The sequence below is a fragment of the Notechis scutatus genome, chromosome 3 (genome assembly GCF_049901735.1).
Source record: "Notechis scutatus isolate UNSWTSFEM ecotype Mainland chromosome 3, rNotScu1.2, whole genome shotgun sequence".
In the NCBI taxonomy this organism is placed as follows: Eukaryota; Metazoa; Chordata; class Lepidosauria; order Squamata; family Elapidae; genus Notechis; species Notechis scutatus.
In genome coordinates this window covers 120,122,076-120,145,758 of record NC_142011.1, presented here as the reverse complement: position 1 = coordinate 120,145,758, position 23,683 = coordinate 120,122,076, and the positions used below count along the sequence as shown (strand labels likewise).

Genomic DNA, 23,683 nt, shown 5'->3' with positions numbered 1-23,683 from the left:
AGATATTTATGGTCATAGGGCAAAGGCATATTATTGACCTTTGAATCTGCCTTTTAAAAAAGGAATAAGGAGCTATTAACTACGGATGGTGATGCCTCCAGGTGAGATATCTATTACATGGTTTCCTGGGATCCATTTTTACAAAGGCTGATGTCTTTGAGGGATTCACATCATTTGCATATACCACTTTCATTCATGGCTTAATTCACATACAGAAGTTAACTGTGAGATCGGTTGCCATAAAACATGATGATGCCACTAATTTGAATGGCTTTAAAAGAAGATTAGATCCATTCATGCTGGACAGGCAATCAATGCCTCTATTTTAGCTGGAGTTTGGAGCAGCGTACCTCAATGCCGGTTCAGGGGAACAATAGAGAGTAGAATATGATGTAAGCCCCTCAAAGACATCAGGTTGACCCCCGTGAGAAATAAAATGCTGGATTAAGATAGGCCTTATCCTGATTCAGCAATACAATGTTATTATGTTCATTTATGGTAACCATCTGAAGGACAAGTCCTTTATGTTTTGCTTTTGGAGAAAATTTATTTGGAAGCAAAAGTTCTGACTGATAACATTAAGAGACCTTAGTTTAGAAATAATGTGTATCTGTGCCCGTATACTTACTCTTTTCCTTTACCTTCTACGACTGCTTTTCTTCCCATTTTTTCTTCCAAATTATTAGAAAAGTTTGCAAAATTGCTCTTCCAATCAGTCTTCTACAGAAGGTTATATTCACTCTGTGTTTTACAGAAGAAAAATGGAGGAAAGATTACAAATGATTAGGCTTTGCAAAACATTAAAAAGAGGAGCTTTGCAAAACATACGCCATTCGTCAACATTAAAGTAGTTTTGGCTGTTGCAAAGCTGTCATAGTTGCTTCTGAGATTATATCTAACTGCAGCTTCTCTGGTAGTCCCAGCAGAAATATTGTCTGTGACTACAGTATATCAATAAACTAATAAACTGGAGCCAGCCTCTAGAGCAGCCACATGAATTTGCAAAAGATGTGACTACTTTAACATTTGAAGAGGTGTAACAGTTTGGCTAAAATGCCTAGTGAAGCACCGCTTTCAAATGGTTTAGTCAGCCCTACAAAATGATAGTACATCACTCACTGCTTTGTCCCAAGCATCCTTGGAGAAGTTATGGTTTTCTTTAGCAATTTTTTCTTATTTAAAATTAGTGGAAGCCTGGACATTTTTGTCTTTTATTTTCAAAACCAGGAACGTCTTCTGCTTTCTCTGCTTCCTGCTCACATAGCCATGGAAATGAAAGCTGAGATCATTCAAAGGTTACAAGGACCCAAAGCAGGCCAGCTGGAAAGTACAAACAACTTTCACAATTTGTATGTCAAAAGGCACACCAATGTAAGGTATTGTTTGAAGCCAGTTCTTGGAACTGTTTTGATCTTATCCTTTCGCTCTGGGCCCCAATCATTGCTTGGTGTCCCAATGGGGGGAAACAGCACAATGGAGGTGGTTGATCACGTAACAATTTATCCCACTTCCCTCCACTCCACCCCCCACCCTCCCTACGTGTCCTTCAATTTTAATGTTTGATTTTAATTTATTTAGGTTTTAATGAACTACGGAATATATGTATAAACATATTTTAATGATTGTAAGCCACCCAGTGTTACCCTATGATAAGATGGGTGGCCAGTAAAATTTATAAATAAATAAGTTGGCAGAGGCAGCACCAAAATTAGTATTTTCTTCATTAATGTAAAACCTACACTTGTTTTTTTCTACTCTTTTCTGATTCTAATGTAAAAGCATATAAACAAGATAGTTAAAATGTAACATTGTAAAAATGTAAAACTTCAACAAATTTATTTTTTGGGGGGGGGGGGAAATGAATTTAGTTGGGGATATTAAATGCACCCTGCAGGCTGAAATTATAGCTTTTATGGGAGATACAGAACGTAAAAAGAATAAGTTAGCTGATGGTATGGCTTCAGTCAGATTTGATTAACTAGCCCAAATTCAGCTGATTTTCAACACAGCAAAGTTAGAATGTGTCTCTGTCACTAGGATATGTTGAGCTGTCATTAGAAATAAATGGAATAATCAGCTTTGCCCAGATCAGCCACATTCCAAGCTCATGGTAGAAGTAATGGGGAAACAGTAGAATAGTGATTCTATAGCATTCAGCCTCTGCATTCTTGTGACATTTAGCGAATTTGAAAAGCTGGTGTGATTTATGTCTGGCACAGTTATATACCAGATTGAAACTGCTGGAAAGTTGATAGTTTTGGAGGAAGTTGGAGACACGCATCTTTCTCAACTCCTGTATTTAGGACTAGGAAACAGAAAGTTATCTTCTCACCTTTGCAGCACTTTCTTCAGGGGTGGGATTCTACCGGTTCTGTCTGGCTCTACAGAACCGGTAGCTCTGAAGAGCAGCAGACACAGAACCGGTGTGTCTGATATTGTTTTGGCCCACTTGCCCGGGCTCTTACCTGTCCTTTATTTCCTGCTTTTTCAACCGCAGCTGCTTTGCGCGGCACAGCTGTGGTTGAAAAAGCAGGAAAAAAGGGCTTTTCCAACCACTGCGCACCCGCATGCAGTGCTGCTGAGCTGTCCGGGCAGCTCAGCAGGTCGTAAATTGCACTCGCACAACTCACGCATGCGTGCACGACGCAGAACAACAGAACCGGTAGTTATACCAGTTGGACCCCATCCCTGACTTTCTTAATGGCCTTCCAGCAGCTACCTTTTAGGAATCAAAGAAACAACACAGGCAAAACTGAGATGAGTTTTGTCAGTTGCTTCCAAGTTTGCAAAACACCAGGCTACTAACTCATTCCACACCCATTCCACTCCAATTTTTTTCTTTATAGCTAGGTGGCCAGACTATTCTTTGTTGTAGTCTGGTGGTCATTCAGATTTTTGCAGTCCTGATTGGTAGGTCTACATTAGCATGAAATAGGGTGAGGAGATTTTTGCTACTACAGGGTCTGTAGCACCTGAGGTGGGACTGTGCTTTTTGCCCCTTGCTCTTAAGATTAAAATTAAAAACAACCATCGATCCCCTTCAGACTACTTCTGAGGTTTTGGAAAATGGAAGCAGTGACTATATGGAGATGCCTTCAGACTCTGAAGGAGTACTATTAGAGGTGCCAGGGAAGGGAGACTTTAACTGCCATTGTTGTAGACGAAACCTGATGAATGTTGGAGGCCTGCCAGAATAGTTTTCAGGATAAAATCACCACACACACGACCAATCCATTAAAAATAGCTGTGTAAATTGGCTCTTTTTAAATCCCTTGTGAAAAATGGTTGGTGGCCAAATGTGTTTGTTTCTGATAAGGTATTTGGAACATTCCCCATTCCTGGTTCTTTTAAACGAATGTTAAGATAAAATATTGTTTTTTAACTTGAAAAAAAATCAACAATGCTAATTTTTTTTATGTGCAGCATTTTATATGCCGATATTGTGGGATTTACTCGCTTGGCTAGTGATTGTTCCCCTGGAGAACTGGTACATATGCTGAATGAACTCTTTGGCAAATTTGATCAAATTGCTAAAGTAAGTACGTATGAAAGTTTTATTCATGGCTAATGCTATAATGTTGCCACTGTATTTTTATAACCATAATACCTAGATAACAATGGCATGAGGAAAGTTTAGCCTTTCCTGGATACTGCTTCCTCACAGCCTCCAAAAATGCTTTTGTACAAATACAGTTGCTCCTTTTGCAATAGTTGCTTTTGTTACATCCTGGTATAAGAAGGGAGAAAATAAATTACTTTGAAACACCCCAAGTTAATAAAAATGAGGACAAATCAGTATAATATTTTGGAAATAATAAAAAATACAATTTATGCATTAAATGCGGTAGTGTTTTATTGAGGATCTGGAAAAAAAACCCTTTGTTCTGTTAGACATCTCTTCACTTTGAACTGTTTATTATTTATTTGCAGGTATATACTGGTGTTCCAAGGCAATGTTTTGAGTCCTAGAAATATCACTTATTACTCTAAGGCTCAGTTTGTTGAATAGCAGCAATAGTCTTTATAATCTTTATCATCCTGACTGAGTCACAGTTCCAGAGTTTGGTTTCTCCTCTTTGACTGGCTCTGCCACTCTTCTGTAAAGACTGACAATCAAATTATTCGTTCAAATTCTATCAAAATTTGGGGTTTGCCATTTAAAGTTGCATTGCAAAAAAACAAGGATCTTAGAGGAATTGGTGCATCCTAGATATTAGTTAGACATACACGTGCATTCCCACATCGGCTGATTGTTGAATAGTGAGTTCAGAACATGTCCTACTTTGCTTCTCTGATTTCTTTGTAATAGAGAATTGCAGACTAAGAAGAACATAAGCTGTCTTTTGGGCATCTCCCCAAACATTGCGTGTGTCAAGGACCCCTAGAGAAGTAATGAAGTTTTGAATGAATTAAAGTAATGCTCAAATCTAAGGACTAATTTTATCCCTTAAGAGAGATTAGCTTGTAATAAAATAGCATTATAGCTTAGAAAGTGTTGGTATTCCTGCATCTGCTCAAATAGAGTTGGTAACAAATATCCTGAGTTTAAAATTTCAAGTCTATTTTCAAAGGACTTGTCTAATTTGATGCCATTAAGAAGGAGCGTTGGCTTTAAATCCCTGGGAGTTTGGAGACAGTATTGTTTGAGCATGCTTCTGATTTCATAACTCAGGAAAAGTAGGTCACTGGAAATAGGGAAGCACAGAATCCTGGAGTTTATTTCAGCTATAAACATTTTGGCCCAGTCATCTCTGTATTTTTAGATGGAATACAATTGACACAATCAGGTGCATCAGGTTCTGCAGCCTAGCTGATAAGCTTTATGTTGCTGCCTTGACTGATTCCTTCACCCCGTTTCCCCCTCCCCCGCTTTTTTTAGGAAAATGAATGTATGAGAATTAAAATCTTAGGAGACTGCTATTACTGTGTGTCTGGCCTTCCAATATCACTACAAAATCATGCCAAGAATTGTGTGAAAATGGGACTGGATATGTGTGAAGCTATAAAGTGAGTAAATATTGTATATGTATTTAAAATATATAAAAGATTCTTTCATAATTATGAAACAAAACTTAATAGGAAAGGTTTACTCTATGCCTCTTTCCCAAATTCTAATTTTTAGCTCTTTATTTTAAACTCAAATCTGATTGGGTGGTCATGAATTTTTTTATCCTGAAATTATGGCAGTGAAGGAAATTAAAGTTTATTTATTTTATTCAGACACGGAAAGGGCTCCTAAGGTTACCAAAAGTGTAAGTTTTAAAATACAATCTTCAAAACATTACAATGCAGCAGAATTTAGAATACAAGAATATCAGTCTTCTAACAACAAAGGAGACATTTATTTATTTAAAATTATGCAGATTGAACAAAAACGCATTAAAGGCTACTTCAAACAAACCCTGAACCCTGGAGGCACATTTATTTGCTGTGGAATGTAGAAAAAAAATCATGGCATGAAAGTGTTTTGCAAAAAAAAAAAGCTTGCTATAAATTTGGCTGCATTCAGTGCAGTGGGAGTGATCATATTTCTTTGAAATATGTAGAGTTCACCAGTAAAAAATAATAATAATCCACAACTACAGGAAGCTCTCCCCAGTAGACAATTGCCCCCTGCATATGGAAGGCAGCATAAGAGGATGGGTCGTCCTGCCTTCTGTCAACACTCCTATTTGTTTGTTTGTTGTTTATTATTTATGTATTAAATTTTTATGCCGCTCATCTCCCCTGCAAGGTGCATCTGGGTGGCTAGAAGCCTCTGAAGAGTGCCCGTCAGTCACATTCTAAGTGACATATGGTTAATAAAACAGCTTCTTAAATGAATATTTGAAAAAAATGTTACTTCTCTGCCCAGGAGATAAGGTGCGAAGACCACCTCTGTCTCTGAAGTGAACTCTGTTTTAACTTCATGAAGAAATTCAGAGTCTTAATTACAGCTGTTAACAATTGCTTGGTGCCCCCTACATAGCCATCAGCAAAGCTCAGACTATCAGATGTCCCATTAAGCATGTTACCCATTCCAACTGTTTGTTGTGCAATCAACACTTTTGTCTTAACTCTGTGGATTAGGTGTAAAGTTAATTTGTGCTAATGTCTAAATTAAATGCAATGCTGCTGCTTTTCCAGAGACACTTAATTCCCTCATTTCCTCCTTTGTATTTTAAAAGGTAACCATCATGAACTTTCTCAAATGAATTCCTATTGAGAAAATGATCTTGGTACTACTGAAGAAGCAATTAGAAATTATTATCAATGCAATCTAATCTTAATGTTCAAGTTATTGAGAATAGCTGCTCAGAATAATCAAATATAGGTAGGAATTCACGAAAAACGATGGGACAGAGAAGGGGATTTTTTCCCCTTTCATTTTTCCCTGCAGATATATCATTTGGCAGGCAAATTCATCTGAGTTAGGGGTGGGAGAGGAATGCCTGCTCTCCAAGGTACGTGTTGCTTATTTCCTTTTTAGTCCAAGAAAATGGGGGAAGGCTGCTATAAAATGGTAGAATGTATTTTACATACAAATGAAACTCCTGGTTCAGTGCTGATTCTCTCCTGTTAGGGCTGGGGAGGAAAAACTTCTGGAATCTCAGAGAACCGCTGCTATTCGTTCAAAATCCAAATGCTTTTTTTCATAGTGCCAAACAAACTAACACAAAAGAGGAGGCCATAAGAAAAAGGAATTCAAATCTTAATCAAGGTGTTTAATCCATGAAGCTCCTTTTTCAATTTTAATCAATCTCCAATTGCAGGCTTAATAGTAACTGGTAGGTGTGATGTATGGTTCGCTATTCTTTCTCTCTGCTAAGCCTGAACTGATCTGATAAGTGACATTTAAGGAGTGAAATGTAGCACAGGAACCAGGGTTCACAGCAAATAATTTATTGCAAATTAAACAATAGTTTGGGGGTGTTCATATTTTGACCTACTCTCTTAATAATTATGTAGTGAAATGCTAAATAAGCTGTGTCCTGATAGATAGATAGAACTTCACTTCTTCCTTCATGCTGAAAGATCGGAAGAAAGGACTGGGGAAAGAAACTTTAATCTGATAAATATTAATAGACAATCCTGACAACAAAATAAGAAAGACTTATCTAAGGTTCATAAGTGAAACTGTGACTGTGTGGGAATAAAAAAATAAAAGAGCAACAAGAAAATACACAAACGGAGAAAGTGACAGTGCAATTTGGAACGAGGACATTTTGAATTAAGACCTGATGTAAGACAATTAACCAAAAAAAAAAAAAACGCTGGATCTGATTTAATAGATATTGGTAAGATACAAATCTATTTAAGTGATGTTGGTAGAAAATTAATTTGATAGAGGTAAATATATGAGAAATTTGTATATAGAATATTGCTTAATGCTGATTGAATTTTTTGGATTAATTGTAGGAAAGTGATTCTATAAACATATGAATTAGATGGTCAAAGAATAATTATATCATATTATCATAGTATTATTATTATTATTCTCATTTTATTGTTCTACTGATCAATTATACCAACCAATCCCTGTTTAAAAGTATTATACAAGAAATCTAAGGGGAAAAAACGAAATTAGAATTACTTACTTTGATTAAATATATATCCTTAAAGAAAAAAGATAAGTCCAGATATTTAAATACATTAATTAGCTGGGTGCTTCAACTATTTACAATATTTTCATGATTACATAGATTTGATGTTCTTCTGGTTAAACATATTAGTATTTACTTACTTGTATTTATAGTGGATTAATTAAATATATATTGGGTTAATATTTAAATCTCTAAACCTTAGAATATTTGACCACTTAAGAAATTGAAATAAGATCTGTCTGGGATTACCTATAATAGAAAATTTTTATTTAACAACATATGTATAAATACGTGTACAATATTTAAAGGAGAAGACAATATAACTCTACTAGGATAGTTGATGGTAGATTGGAGAGAGCTTCTACAAATAGTTAAAATGGCAACAATAACTACAAATGTAAAATCAGGGAAGAAACCTACAACAGCGACATCTTTACCTCTGGGACAGAGATCGATTGACGCAATGTTATTGGCGGAAGGACAAGTTCCGCCCAAAGTTTGTAGGCAGTACAGTCAACACTTGCCATGATGCAGGAAATGATGGTAAAAACCCATGAACTGATAGCGAGGAATCACGAAGACATGACATTAGAAATGAGAACGGAAATAGGAGGAGTGAAGAATGAGATACAAAATTTAGATAGTAAAATCGGAAAGATCCAGGAGACAATGTCAAAAAATGAACAAAAATTAAACATAGTAGAGGCAAGAACTGAGGTGGTGGAAAAGAGATTAGAGGAATCAACAAAATTGGAAAATTTTATATTGAACTTCGGGATTCTGTGGTACATATAGAATTAGAAAAAGCATCATTTTATTTGAGATACCAGAATGTTGTTGAAGATAAAAAGGAAGATCTATATGAAATAATGGTGAATTTGATAGCAACAGCCCTACAGAAAGACAAACACGAAATTGAGAATGACATTGATGAGGTCTACAGAGTGTACACGCATTACGCCCGGAGACACAGACTACCCCGAGAAGTCCACATCTGATTCGTGAGAAAGACGATACGAGACATGCTATATGGCAAGACCAGAGATGAGCCACTGATATATAAAGATCATGAAGTGGTAACGTTGAAGCAAATACCCAGGAGAGTTAGGGAGCAAAGAAGGGGCTACCAGTTTTTGTCATCTCAGTTAATTAAAAATGGTATATCGTTCAGATGGCTCATCCCAGAAGGGCTCCTAGTAGCATGGCAGGATAAAAAATATAAAATTGACACAATAGAGAAAGCACATCAATTTCGTGAACAATATCTGGGACCTGAAGAAGAACGTGAAAGTGGAGAAGATTTAAATATAAGAAGCCAGGAAGAACAATTATCTGAAGAGAAAGAACCCGTACCACAGTCAGAATCTCAGAAATAGAGATGATGTGGACAACAGACCAAGTACAAGAGAACCCAGAACAAGGAAAGAAGCAAAAAATGCTCTACACAGACAGTAATATGAGCAGAGAAATTACCTTATTCTCAGTTAATATCAATGGTTTAAATTCAATATTAAAAAGAAAACAGTCATTTGAAAAACTTAAAAAGCAAAATGCAGATATAACTTGTATACAAGAGGTACATATCATGGATAAACAGGCAGACCTCCTAAAGGATACTAATTTGGGAAAAGTGTATTGGGTTCTTTCAAGGGGTATTGTGGTATATATAAAAGATTGGCTGCAACACAAACAAGTATATGAGGATGCTGATGGAAGAATGTTATTTATAGAAATAATATTAAATCAGAAAAAGACCTTGTTAGTTACAGTATATGCCCCGAATATATATCAAAAAGAATTTTATAATAAACATCATAAGATAGTAGAAAATGAATATACAAATGTATGTATTGTAGGAGATTTAAATGCTGTTTCAGACAAGGATAAAGACTATAAAAGTTCCAAAATAAAAAATAAAAAAAATAAAAGGAGACTATTCCCATTGTCTTTTAATAACATGGCAAGGGAATTAAACTTGAAGGATGTGTGGAGAGAACTATATCCAACCAAAAGGCAATATACTTTCTTTTCCAATCCCCATCATTCTTGGTCTAGAAGAGATCAGATTTGGATGGACCCAGGTTTAATGGAAAACATTGAAAACATAGAGATTTTGCCAAATGTATGGGCTGATCATAACCCTATTCAAATTAAATGGAAAGGAAAGAGAACGGTTGGAAGATGGACATTTAATAATAGTATATTAAAAGATAATGAATATATTGAAATGGTGAGAAAAGAATTGAAAATATTTTTTGAAATAAATAAGAGAGAGCATACGTCTCTTCAAAATCTCTGAGATACAACAAAAGCCTATGTGAGAGGTTTAACTATTGGTTATAATATTTAAAAAAATAAAGAAAAAAGACAACAACAAAATGTGTGGAGAGAGAAGCTTAAAGAGTTAGAAGTAAGTAGACAAGTTGATCTGAATAATCAAAATATTAGTAAAGAAATAGATTTTGTAAAACATAAGATAAATTTAAGTATGCAGGAAGACCTGGCCCGAAAAGTTAAATTAGTAAAACAAAAATATTTTGAAAATGCGAATAAAAATAAAAAAAGATCAAGGAAAAAGAACGATTGTAAGTCTCCAAGACCAAGAAGGGAAAGTATGTACCCAGGCTAAGGAAAAGAAAGATATTGCCAAGGACCTTTTTACAAATCTATACAATCAAGAAGAAGTACCAGAACAACTTATTAACCAATATTTGGAAGAAAATTTTTTACCGGAAATTACAGATGAAGAGAAATGTATTTTAAATAATAAAATATCCACAGAAGAAATTAGAAAGGCAATTGGAGCCCAAAAACTAAATAAAACCCCGGGTCCGGATGGAATTCCATCTGAATTCTATAAGGAGTTCCAAGAGTTATTGGAGGAATTAATGACAGACTTATATAATGAAGCCTTGGATAACGCTAATATACCAAAATCATGGACCGAAGCATATATAACTCTTATTCACAAAGAGCAGTCAGACCCACAAAAAATTCAAAATTATAGGCCAATATCACTTTTAAATATAGATTACAAGATTTTGGCCACAATATTGGCGGAAAGATTAAAGAAAATATTAAGTAGGATTATCCATACTGACCAGAATGGGTTTTTGCCATATAGACAAATGAAGACAAATACAAGAATAATTATTGATGTTTTAGAATACTATGAAGTAAACTCAACTAAAACAGTGGCACTCATGTTTTTAGACGCTCAGAAGGCGTTTGACATTTTAAATTGGAATTTTCTTATTAAACAATTGACAGGCATGAAATTTGGTGAAATTTTTTTAGGATTCATTAAAACAATATACAACACCCAAACCACAAAAATATTAATAAATGGGGAAAATACAGATAATATAAGGATAAACAAAGGTGTAAGACAAGGATGTCCCTTGGCTCCCCTACTTTATATATTAGCAGAAGAGACACTATTGGTACAAATCCGACAAAACCAAGAGATCAGGGGGTTAAAAGTTAAAAAAGAGGAGTACAAACTTCAAGCATTTGCTGACAATATGGCCTTTATAGTGGAAGATCCCCTGGAAACGACACCTATTTTGATGAAAGAAATAGAACAATATAGAAAGGTTGCAGGGTTAAAAATTAATAATGAAAAAACAAAAGTGATAACAAAAAACTGTACAAATGAACAAAAGGAAGAACTAACAAAGAGATTAGGGATACAGGTGGTAGATAAAGTAAAATATCTGGGGATATGGCTGACAGCTAGGTGCTCATCAATTAAAAAAGATAATTACGATAAATTAACAATCCAAATATTTAAAGACTTAGATAATTGGGCTAAATTACAAATATCTCTATTAGGCCATATTGCAATAGTAAAAATGAATATTTTGCCAAAATTGTTATTCTTATTTCAGACAGTGCCAGTCAAGTTGGAAAAAAGCTTTTTTGAAGAACTAAATAAACATATATCCAAATTTATATGGCAAGGGAAAAAACCCAGAATAAAATATAAATTATTACAGGATGATACCCTGTTTCTCCAACAATACGGCCTCCCCCAATAGGAAGTCCCAGCATGTTTTATAGGCATGAAATGAAATTAAGCCCCTCCCCCCAAATTAAGGCCTATATTAAAACATGCGAAATGGGGGGGAATGGTGGGGGGGGCTTGCCGTTAGGAAGTACTCTTGTTGCACACCCGGATATGGTGCTGCCTGCGTTGACCCTGATACAAAGTGCCCCACCAACGCCGAGGTCAACATCCAAGCCGTCGCCGCCCACCCGCCCGAAGATGCAAGGGGGGGGGAATTAAGTCACCCCCGAAAAGAAAACCTAGCCATTTTTTCGGGGCTCAAAAAAAAAAAAGACCCGGCCTTATTATATGAGAAACACAGTAGAAATAAAGGAGGCTTTGGTCTTCCAGATTTCGAAACATACTACTATGCTGCGATGGCAACCTGGCTCAAAGACTGGGTTAATTTGATAAATAAAAGGATCTTAACATTAGAGGGCTTTGATCTCCAACTAGGATGGCACGCATTTATGTGGGATGGAAAGAGTAAACACCACTTGTACTTTCAAAGGGATTATATAAGGAGTGTGTTACTAAGTATTTGGGAAAAGATTTTTAAAAAGTACATTACTGTAAGGTCCCACTGTGGTTATCCACAATGGAGGCAGTTACACATCCAAATGTCTTAGATTTTGACAATATTGTAAGATATAAAGATTTATTACATCAAAATGGAGAGTTAAAGGGTAGGAATCAAATACACATTTTAGGAAAAGAGATACCATGGTTCCCCAATGCGCAGATACAATCGCACTACAAAAAAGATAAAGAACAATTTGGCTTTAACATGACCTACCAAGAATTAGATAAAATTTGGCAAGGAGAGGAAAAGAAGATGATTAGTAAAATATATAAATATCTATTGGATTATAAATGAAAAGAAGAAACAGTCAAGGAGTGTATGATAATTTGGGCAAAAAATGTGAGCCACAGTATTGAATTAAACAAGTGGGAACATATTTGGGAAACAAACTACAAATTAACTCTGTCGGCCTCGTATAAAGAGAACCTCTATAAAATGGTGTATCGTTGGCACTTGCCACCCGCGAGACTGGATAAGATGTTCCCGAACCTTCCCCCAAACTGTTGGAAGTGTAACTGCATCCAGGGAACATATTTTGATATGTAGTGGACCTGTCCATTTGTGCAAAAGTTTTGGAAAAATATCAAAAATTGGATTTTAAATATAACTAAAGAAGAAGTAAAACTTGAACCCGAAACTTTCTTGCTGGGTATGATAGATTCAAAAATGGAAAAAAATATATCAATATTTAATTTTACACATTATAACAGCAGCTAGAATAAGCTATGCACAAAATTGGAAATTGTCTACCACCCCTTCAGAGGAGATGGTCATCAAAAAAATTCACGAGTGGGCGGAGATGGATAGCCTAACTAAACTACTAAAAAATAACCAAGATAGTGATTACTGTAAAACATGGAATTGCTGGTATGAATGCTTAAAGAAAAGGCAATATTTGACAACTGGATAAGCTATAAAGTTATTGAAGACGTGCGATTTATCATATAGCATTTTGTGAAACTAAGAATGAAGAAGGTATTGTCACAAGGCAGATCACGTCATTGTTAAAAAATGTGTAACCATTGCTCAACTTTTTGCTGCAAAATGTATATATGTATATATATCTGTTTATATGTTCATTTGTTTTTTAAATGTTTTAAATGTATGATTCTTAAATAAACTTTATTTTAAAATAAAAAAAAATCTATAAAGGCAAACACCACCTCAATGCTGAAAAAGAACAAGGTTTAGCAATAAGGGCAGAGGATGCCAACAGATCTTTGCATCAGCCTCTTACAAGGAAGAACTGTAACTAAATATAAATTTAGCAAGCCAGAATTGAAGATTCAAATTGAATAGAAAGCATTATTTATTTGAGAAAATTTATACAGCCACCCAACTCACAATCAATAACTCCATGCGGCTTACAAAAATAAAACCCAATATTATCTGAACATCCTTAATTAATGAAAGCCAGTGTGGATGGTGGAGTTCAATATCTATTAGGCCATCTAATGATGAGCATCATACATAGAAGATTGCAACTTAGAATGTAAAAAGAAAACTATGAATTAATGAATAAACAAATTAACAAAAAAAATAGGTACATTCTGTGTGAGGGAAACAGAGAAGGGAGAAGAATGTAATAGATCTGAATGAAAATAGCCCAACCTCTGGGTGGAGCTGATGAATAGATAGAAGGAAGTACTGTAAAGTTTTAGGGTTTTTGTGAACAAAAGCTAAAATTTATATCAGAAAGTAAAAAATATTATCTATGGTGTTATAGGTGCTTAGGAAATCCATAGATTGGTAGTCATTTCAAGTTAATCAATTAATAGAGATGACTGTTGTGGACATTGTGCAACATTTTGAATCAATGTGAGCCAGGAGAAAAAATATTCTGGTAAGTGCTGGATGGGTGGAAATCAAGAAGTAGCTGACAAGCTAAGTCAACAGGAGAAGCTAGATTCATGTAACAACTGCAACTCACTTAACAACTGCCTTGCTTAGAAATAGAAATTCTTGTCTCTTGTGGTCATACATTGAGGACTACCTGTACTGTTAGGAATAGCCCGTATTTTGGTAGTATCAAAAGAGGATCTTAGAAAAATGAAAATGGAAGCAAATGAAAGGGGAGCTGATAAAAGTAGAATCACTTCAAGAAAAGACTGTATATGAGACCTGTTCAAAAATGTATTCAATATGGCCAATGTTAGAATATTAAAAAATTATATTTTTTAACAGTGGACCCAGGGGATAATTTTAGTACTATCAAAGGAGACATCTGCCCTTATGGGGAGATTGTATGTAAAAGATATTATGAGAGAGGAATAGGTTTTACTTGACAAGATCATGATGGAGTTGAAAGTAGATCTACCAATGATACTTTGCAAGAATGACATTGAAACAATTGTTACACTGGACATTCAAAAGAAACTGGCTGAAGGCTGATGTCTTAATAATTAAAAGTGATATACAAACACTAATCCAAAAAATGAGCTAGATAATGTGCCTATATTAGTTTACAAAAGAGCTTGAGAAAATTTTGAAGAATCTTATGAGAATGGGAGACAGAAAAATGAAAAGAAATCAAGTTCTGTAACATTATTTCAGTGGCCTAAAGATTAAGATTGTTAGAAGTAAAGGGAAAAAATACAAAGCAGGTTTATTTGATTGAGGTTAAAATAGATAACCCTTAGTGGACTTGTGCTGATATCAGGACTGAAATGATAATGTTTTATGGGTTTTCTTATAGATAAGAGATGAGATATAGGAAGAAGATAACATTTGTTGTACTTAAGAAGTATGTGTAATAGAAGAAGAGAAATGATTAAGAGTAAATGGATAATAAATATAAATTGAATATAAAATGAGTGGTTGGTATGAAAGAAGTATGTTGAAATTACTTGGATGTAGAGAGAGAAGGAATTAAGGTCAAATAGCTAGACAAATAGATGAAGGAAGAATGAATGCACTGAATAGAAAGGGTAGGTCAAGAAAGTTGAGACCTGAAAAAAGAGGGGGGGGCAAAAGGTCATGTCTGAGTGCTGAAGTGTGTGAAGGAAACAAGGATAGTTCACAAAGGTACAAAAGCAAAAAATAAATAAATAAAATAAGGACATATCATAAACGGTGCTGGTAGAAACTAGGTATGTTTAGATTTTTTTTTATTACCACGTCTTTGATTTTCTGCTTTTTATTTCTTTTCTGAGTTTTGCTAATCACCAGAATTGATTAGCATCATAGGCATATATACAAGTATGAATCATTTTAAATATATTTATTTCTTTAAACGTTTATATTAATCAGAGAAACATTAAATCAGCACTTAAAATGGCTAAAATAGTTTCATTATTTCAAATTGTTTGCAAATGCATATCTATTAAAAATTTTCTCAATAAATAGGAAGGTGAGAGATGCAACTGGAGTTGATATTAATATGAGAGTGGGAGTACACTCTGGGAATGTCCTTTGTGGTGTGATTGGACTGCAAAAATGGCAATATGATGTGTGGTCACATGATGTAACACTGGCCAATCATATGGAAGCTGGAGGAATTCCTGGGTAAGATCATTATTTAATTTATATGTATTTTGATATATTTCACATATATAGAATAATCCTGGCAGTAATTTCATATTGTTAGGGTGTTACTTGGTCATAAAACAGGACACTATACAGTTATAGTGTATGCTTGCACATATTAATCAATCCAAAAATACTACTCGCTCAGTGTATTGCAAATTTAACTACTGCAAGTATAGATTTCTTCCATTTATTGAAATTGAATAGTGTTTGAAGACTGTATGCTGTTCTGGCTATGTATAGCAGATTCAAGATTTTGAAGCTGTATTCAAATATTAAGATTTAATATTCCGTTAAATAGAGAAACTGTTGTTTATTGGTGTCTCAATCTCCACAACTTTGCAAGTTCAGCAAACATTTATAATATTTAAAATCATGTTTTCTGAAATGCAGATTAAAAGTGGGCTTGACTTTCATCAAGACAGTTAGCTGGGGTCTGAGGGTCAAATTATAAATAGAAGAATCACATTTTTACCACATTAAAAATGATATACATGTGGAAAGTTTCTGAGTCTTTTCCTTAACAAGCCAGCATTGTATGTTCCATAAGATATCCACTCAAATGCTTCTACCGCTGACGCATAGAATGACATGCCTTAGCTACAGTCTCATCATTGGAATCAAATCTCAGTTTGAGTTATTTATTGTATTTCTATTACTTATTACTTATTCCTTATATAGTTATGCATCTAAATCTTGAGGAAATAATTCTCAGCTATAACTAAAAGGAAAATAAATGCTACTTTCTTAATGTTGTACAATGGTCATTTTTAAAATAAACCATAATTTCAGCCGTGTTCACATTACTTCAGTCACCTTGGCACACTTGAATGGAGTGTACAAAGTAGAAGAAGGGGATGGTGATGCAAGGGATCCATATCTCAAGCAGCATAACGTGAAAACCTTCTTTATAATCAACCCTAAGGTAAGTAACATTGTTTTTCTTCTATAGCGAAGTGTTTATGTTTGATAATCTACAAGCAGTCAGTGATGAAGGTTTGACTGGAATAGTTCTGAAAAGTGGGGGATTAATATTGAAAAACATTGAATGGGCTAAAAATTCATTGGGCTAAAAATTCAGTTTCTTAGGAAAGTGGTCAATGCCTATTTCACCCTTTTGTCTCTTTTTTACTTATTTTCAAATTAGGACGAAAAACGAAGCCCACAACATCATTTCCGACCCCGAAACACCCTGGAAGGAGCTAAAATGAGAGCCTCTGTTCGTATGACTAGATACTTGGAATCGTGGGGAGCAGCTAAGCCATTTGCTCATTTGCACCATCGGGACAGTATGATTACTGAAAATGGCAAGATCAGCACCATGGTATCAGCTTCTGTATATTTTTAAATAACTAAAATATCTTTTTGTGGGGAGAAAAACTAACTAACCTGATTTTTTAGGGCCCACCTAAGAATAATCCATCAGCCTTTTTAGCATCGTTATCCTTCATTAAATTAATAAATTTCAGAATTAGGCATTGTTTCTTCAGGTGATATTACATTATTGAAATAATACTATATGGTGTCTGTAGAAAATTGGGTGGAGAACTGCCATTGTTAAATGTATTAGAATTATAATGAATAAATAACTGACTAAATACTGCCTAGGCCTAGAGAGGACAAATTTCTGTAAAGTGTTTGACTCCTGTGTTAGTGCTTTTCTAGATGTCATAGATTACCTTACCTCTACTTATGCAGAAAATTTAGAAACCACTACATGTAGTCCTCAACTTTAAACTATAATAGAGCTTGCCTGTGAAGGTTGTGATTGTTACAAAGCAGATTACCTACGTGAATGACCTGATTTTATGATTTTTTTTTGTGGTGATTATTAAGCAAATGCAGCAGTCGTAAGTGGACCCATTGTTTGCTATGGGGCATTTTTGCCAAAAACTTGAAGGAAATGCTGGTTCTCAGCAGAAAGTCATAAAATATGGTTATGTGAGTACAGGATGCTGCAACAACCAAAAATGTGGGCCAGTTGCCAGATCCTCCATATGTAGTAAATGATCAAGGCGGAGGCAGCCGTCAGGACATCAGAATCATATAATAAGTACCTTGGAGAGGGGGATTCCTGTCATAACTTTGAGCAGTTGCCAAGCAATAAAGAAATGATTGTAAGTCAGGGACTGCCTTATTCTCAGTTCCCATTATAACCCCAGTGCTGCATAATTTCACAACGTGGTATAAAATGTAATATCTATTTAAGACTCCTAGGAAATTATTATCTTATATGGTCGGAGGGCTCAATTTTTTCAATAAACTTAAGAATGTTGCTCATTGTGTGAGATGCCGTGGAGATATTGCTGCTAGTAACATCAAAAGTGGATCCAGAAGAAGATCAGGGCAAACACTTTCTTAGTTATTACCAAGAAAAGAGAATAAAATGGTTGCAATATTGCAATGTTATTTAGTCATGACTGATGAACTGTCTCCTCTCCAGGTTGGGTGGCATCTCTCTAGTTACCTAGAATGAGCATAGAAATTCTTCAAGTAGATCTGGAGATGGTGACAGGGTCAAAGCAAAGTTACAAAGAACTCTGATTAATGTTTGTGCCAGTATTGAAATAGATGTTGTTTGTTGTATAGTGACACACAGAGAACATGAATGTGAGAATCATCAATCAAAGAAAAATTAAAATTGTCAAAGCAGTAGCAAAGCAAGTGCTGAAACTCAACAAATTGGATGCAAATAGGAATATGTGAGCTTAGATGGATCACAATGGGCCAATTTAATTCAGTTGCTTAAATTCAGGGCAGGAATTCATATGAACAATGAAATGAATTTCAAAATGAGATAGCTAATTATTTTACCTGGCTACATTATACAAGTGCATTTGTATATGCATTTACTAAAACTAGAGAAAAGAAAGACCTTGAGGAATTCTGTGACACATTACAAGAGGTGTTAAGTGCAAGATCAAGAAAAGTCAGCACGCTGCCAATTAATGTGTTGAATGCAAACATTGGGAAAATGAAGGAATCTGAAACATCAAAACATCAGATTAGAGAAGTACAATAATATAAGAGATAAAAACCTTTAAGAAAAGAATTGTGTATTGTGAATTGCTTCAAGGAACATAAATTTGACGTCTGCACATGGACATCAATGGTAGACATCATCAGAATCAAATAGACTGCAGAAGATCAGAAAGTGCACTCTGTTCATACAAGGACTGACTTTAATGCAAACTTTCAACATCAAACAAGAGAGACAAAGAAAAAAAAACTGTTAAGAATGTCAATATACAGAGCAAAGTAACAAGAAAAGGAAAATGGAAGATCTTTTTTAAAAGTTCAGAGAAACAATGGAAAATTTAAAGCGAAGTTATGATAACTGGAAAAAATATAGGCAAATAAGATTAAAGAAAGATGGAAAGTCCTTTACAAATGGGATTATAAAATGAAAGTAACGTTTGTCAGGCAAGGAACATATGTTCAGAAGTCAACTATGAAATATGACAGGCAATCAACCAACAGTCAAACAGGAAAGCATCAGGTATAGATTAAACAGTGAACCGTTTGATGCTAAAGGCTAGAAAACAGTTAAAGTACCAATTCCTCTGTATCAACAAATATGCAACGACTGAATGTATATAAAAAAGACAACTAGTTTGCATTAAAGCACAATCTTGTACATTGAATCCAATAGTTATTTTATAGTTCTTTATATCTGGATGATACTTTCTGTTACTCTTTCTTAGGACATGCCTATGGGTCAGTATAATTTCCAGCGTTGTAGAGAAAGGTACGTGCAACTTATAAAGACCTCAGTATCATGGAAAACCATGCTAGTTTACTCAGTCATTCTACACAAGCATTTTTTATAGCCATGATAGTTTTGCGTAACTGTTAAGGTAAAAGGATAAATCGAAATAATGCAAATATTATAAAACCATGTCAGTTTAATTTAGACAAGATAGAAATACATTAGGTATTTTTATTAATAGGAATTTGTTGGTAGGATGAAATCATCAGCAAAACAAAAAGATATGTTCTAGACTGAGTAATTGTAATAATTATTTTGAAATCTTGTCAAAATGTTAATGATGTGATTTTTAAAAGCATTAAAACTGTGTACCAAATAGTTTAACGTGAAATTCAGACAAGTTATTAAATTGTAATGATGGTGTTAATAATGTGATAGGATATCTCTCTTTAATAATTATTCTAAAACTATAGATGGCAGTTTTGTGTTCTCTGGCTTTCTTTGCACCTCCTTCCATTCACTACAGTTAATAGGTTTGTTTTCTTTAGTCCTCATTGCTTCTCATTCATCTTCCCCATCTCTTCATCAACCATAGTTAATTCTGTTTTTCATATCAATACTTCATTTAGTTATCCTATCTGTTAATCATCCTAGTTAGGATTTCCTCTCCTTCCCTTCTGTGGCTTCTGATCATTTCTGAGTAAGTCTCCTCGGCTATATTTCTAATGGCCCCCTTTTTCACTCTGCTCTGAAGCTCTTTCTTTAGCTTCTTTGTCCCTGGTGACTGATTTTGCTTGGTCCCTGGATCCTATCTGAAATTTTAGTTTCAGAAACTAACATTTTCTCTCCTTCAAAGAAGCTAGGCTTTTGTCCTTAAGCATATTTCAAGAGCTCATATGAGCCCAATCAATAAGTGTCAAGAGATTTCCCACTACAATTGCAATAGGATTAGCATACTATTTCTCTAATAAAAATTAGAAATGTGAATTGTGAAGAAGGAAGGAAGCTCATAAAAGGTGGCATTCTCTGTACTGCAACTCTCATGACCCAACATTGTCTTCATCGCGACCTTTGGGAGTCACACATTTGGATTATTGTTTGCACATAGCCTACTGAGCCCTGATTGTTGTTAGCCCTGACTTCCCCCAGCAGCAGCTAATCATCATTCAGCTTCAAGTTTTGACCAGGCCAATCTTGACCATTTTGTCCCACATGACAAAGAGGTATAAAATTAGCCATATTATATGAAGTTTTGTATTCCATGATGTTATAGAAACAGCAAGGCAATTTTTCAAGTTCTTTGGAAACAAAATATATAATTATATCACTTCATTTGAGGCTCCATTATAACATTGCTAAAGCCATTGAGTCTAATTATTAAAATCTGGCTCCATTATATCATTGCTAAAGCCATTGAGTCTAATTATTAAAATCCGGTATCTCAATTTATGTTCTTATCAAACAGCTCTGTTTGACTGAAATAGAAACAGGTGTACGCTATGTAAGTCTACCGTCACATCATAAAAATTTAACATTATATTGTAAAATGAAAAGCTGTTACCAAATACAGATCACTACAATATATGTCAATTTATGCTGGCCTGCTACAGGAAATAGGAATAGTAATATATTGGTCTTCTTTCTGCTTTTCTGATTGCTTTTATTTTGATTGCCCTAATGAGCGCTATAAAGGTAAGTAATAGCATTTAGGGTTATATACCGTCTCATAGCGTTTTATAGCACTCTCTGGGCAGTTTCCAATGTAAGCATTATTTGCCCCATCAGGACTGAACTCCAGGCTGTGGGCAGAGTTTGCCTGCAATATTTTAACCACTGTGCCACCAAGGCTATAGGTAATCCTCAACTTACAACCACAGTTAAGCCTAAAAATTTGGCTATAAGTCTTTGTGGTTGTTGAGTCACCATGGGGCTAGATTCAATTTTATGATTCTTTTTATGATGACTGTTAATCAAGTCATCATAGCAATTGCATGATCAAATCCAGTTAACCCAACGGGTGCTTTTTGCAGCAAAGCAGGAAAAAATAAGAAAAATGTGCATATATGACACTGCTAACTGTTGTAAATGCAAGCTAGTTGACAAATGCTCAAAGTGCAGTCATGCGACCGCAAGGGGTGTATGACAGTCACAATTTTGAGGATGGGTAGTAACTTTTTCCAAAGCCATCTCAATTTTGAACAGTCATTCGGCTACTAGTCATAAGACGAGAATTATCTGTATTTTATTTAAATTTTATCCTTCAGGATGCTAACTTCACTCCCTTATTTATATCTCTACAGAACAAAATCTCAGAAGAAAAAATTTGAAGAGGAATTAAATGAAAGGATGATTCAAGCAATTGATGGAATAAATGCTCAAAAGTATGTTTGCCCACAAAGTTGTTGTTTGTACCACTGCTGTTCATATTATGGAAGTAAGCATTGAAGCCCATTGAGAAATCTGAAGGCAGAATTTTTTGAACTGGAGTTGGAGAAGCCTATTTCAAAATAGGAATCCGACTGTTCCCTTTCTTCCCAGATTATATATACAGACTAGAAAAATATAAGCTGTTCTATGACTTAACTCTGTTGGACAAGAAATCAATATTTTATTGATCTGCTGAAATTTAGTGACCAACATTTTATTCAAAATAGATGAGAAGAACTGAATATCTATTCTGATCACATTAGTTCTGAAACCTGCACATAGTTTTACATTCCTTCCCTTCCTTTAGTAGGATTCTAGGGTACTTATTATCACGTAGAACTGTGGAGATACAGTACAAGGGCTTATTTTGACTTGTGAGCTTCTATGTTGATCATGAAATGTACATGTAAAAATTAACTATTGTTGCTACGTTAAATGCTTCTTATTACAATACACTATTCAGCTCTTCAGTTTAAAACTGCCGCCAACTTTAGAAATCATTCCTACTTTACATTTTTAGACTGGTACTATTTTAGAAGCCTGGACAATGTAGATTGTTGGAGATCTATGGCTCCTATTCACAGGCTCCCCTAAAGAAGAGAAATTGCTATAAATAGTATATTTCTATTACATAAACATCCAACTGTTCAATTTCCTTTATGAACCAAGTTAATTTTTTCTTATCTAAGTCTCCAGAAAAAAAATATTAGCAGCTTATGTATATTGCTGTTATGATTCTTTTCCTTTTCTAGGCAATGGCTTAAATCTGAGGATATTCAAAGAATATCATTGCTCTTCTACAATAAAATCTTAGAAAAAGAAGTGAGTAATATTTAAATTATAAATTCTATTTTACATATATTTCCCAAATTCTCTAGTTAATAAGAAAAAAGAAAGTAGCTTGTACTTACTTGTACCTGAAAATGCGTGAATTCTTTAATGTTGTGGGTGATTCGGATCTTTTATATACTATATATACAGTATAATTTTGTCTTTGATATAGAGTTGCGTGAGTTTGGTTTTGTACATGGGAAAAGAATTCCAGAAATCAAATAGGAAGAGGTGAAATCAAATAGGAAGAGGTGAAACTGGCTGTATTTCAGAAAATGTGAATTTCCTGCATATTCTTCAATTTAATATATCTATTACTTAAGTCAGAATTTTGCAAAAAAAAAAAATTAATCAAAATAACTGAAGTTAAATTATTTCAATGCTATAACAGCTTTTAGAGAAGTCCAATAGATCTAGAAAATTAAAGTATTTAGTAGCTTGTTGATTATTAATTCATACCGATCTTCTTTCAGAAATGAGCTGAATGACATTAGTGATTGAATGACAGCCACCTATGATATAGTTATCCTCAGTCCTCATTAACACTTCATCTGAAGTATCTTGGTTTATTCCAGAATAGGAATAATCATCCCAGAGTTTCAAAATCAATTTGTGTTACTCATTTCCATGTGTGGGAGGTTAATGGATCCTATGAACCCATTAAACCTGCTTTTTCCTGAAAGATCAAGGTACAATGGATTGGAAAATTCCTGTACTGCAATCCATAACAGTATTTTTGTTGCTCTTATGCATTTCAATATGGTTGTTTGTAGCAGTTGTTCCATAATTCAAATAGCATGTATCCCAAAATGAACATTTTGAGTTTCATTTCTGTGGAGCATTTTAAAACTTTGTCAATATAAAAAAAGTAATTAATAAAGAAGCTTCATAATGCTTATTGATGCTTTGAAAAAAGACATGGTTGGCTCAGGTTCACTATACCAATGTGGCCAGTCATCAATCCCAGTGAATTAATT

The 23,683-nt window shown here is 34.6% G+C and overlaps 1 protein-coding gene across 4 annotated transcripts in view; it reads left to right on the top strand.

Moving 5' to 3' along the window:
* Positions 1-23,683, top strand: part of ADCY2 (adenylate cyclase 2) — a 156,592-nt gene that overhangs the window by 75,106 nt on the left and 57,803 nt on the right. For all 4 annotated transcript variants that reach the window (XR_015748762.1, XM_087961099.1, XM_087961100.1 and 1 more), the window contains exons 5-13: positions 1,228-1,376; positions 3,424-3,535; positions 4,880-5,007; positions 15,560-15,718; positions 16,532-16,664; positions 16,887-17,063; positions 19,444-19,487; positions 21,749-21,829; positions 22,628-22,697. Coding sequence is in view for 3 of the 4 variants with exons in the window: in XM_087961099.1 (XP_087817225.1) it covers positions 1,228-1,376; positions 3,424-3,535; positions 4,880-5,007; positions 15,560-15,718; positions 16,532-16,664; positions 16,887-17,063; positions 19,444-19,487; positions 21,749-21,829; positions 22,628-22,697 (1,053 nt within the window). In the remaining variant the exon portion in view is untranslated. The remainder of the gene's footprint in view (positions 1-1,227; positions 1,377-3,423; positions 3,536-4,879; positions 5,008-15,559; positions 15,719-16,531; positions 16,665-16,886; positions 17,064-19,443; positions 19,488-21,748; positions 21,830-22,627; positions 22,698-23,683) is intronic.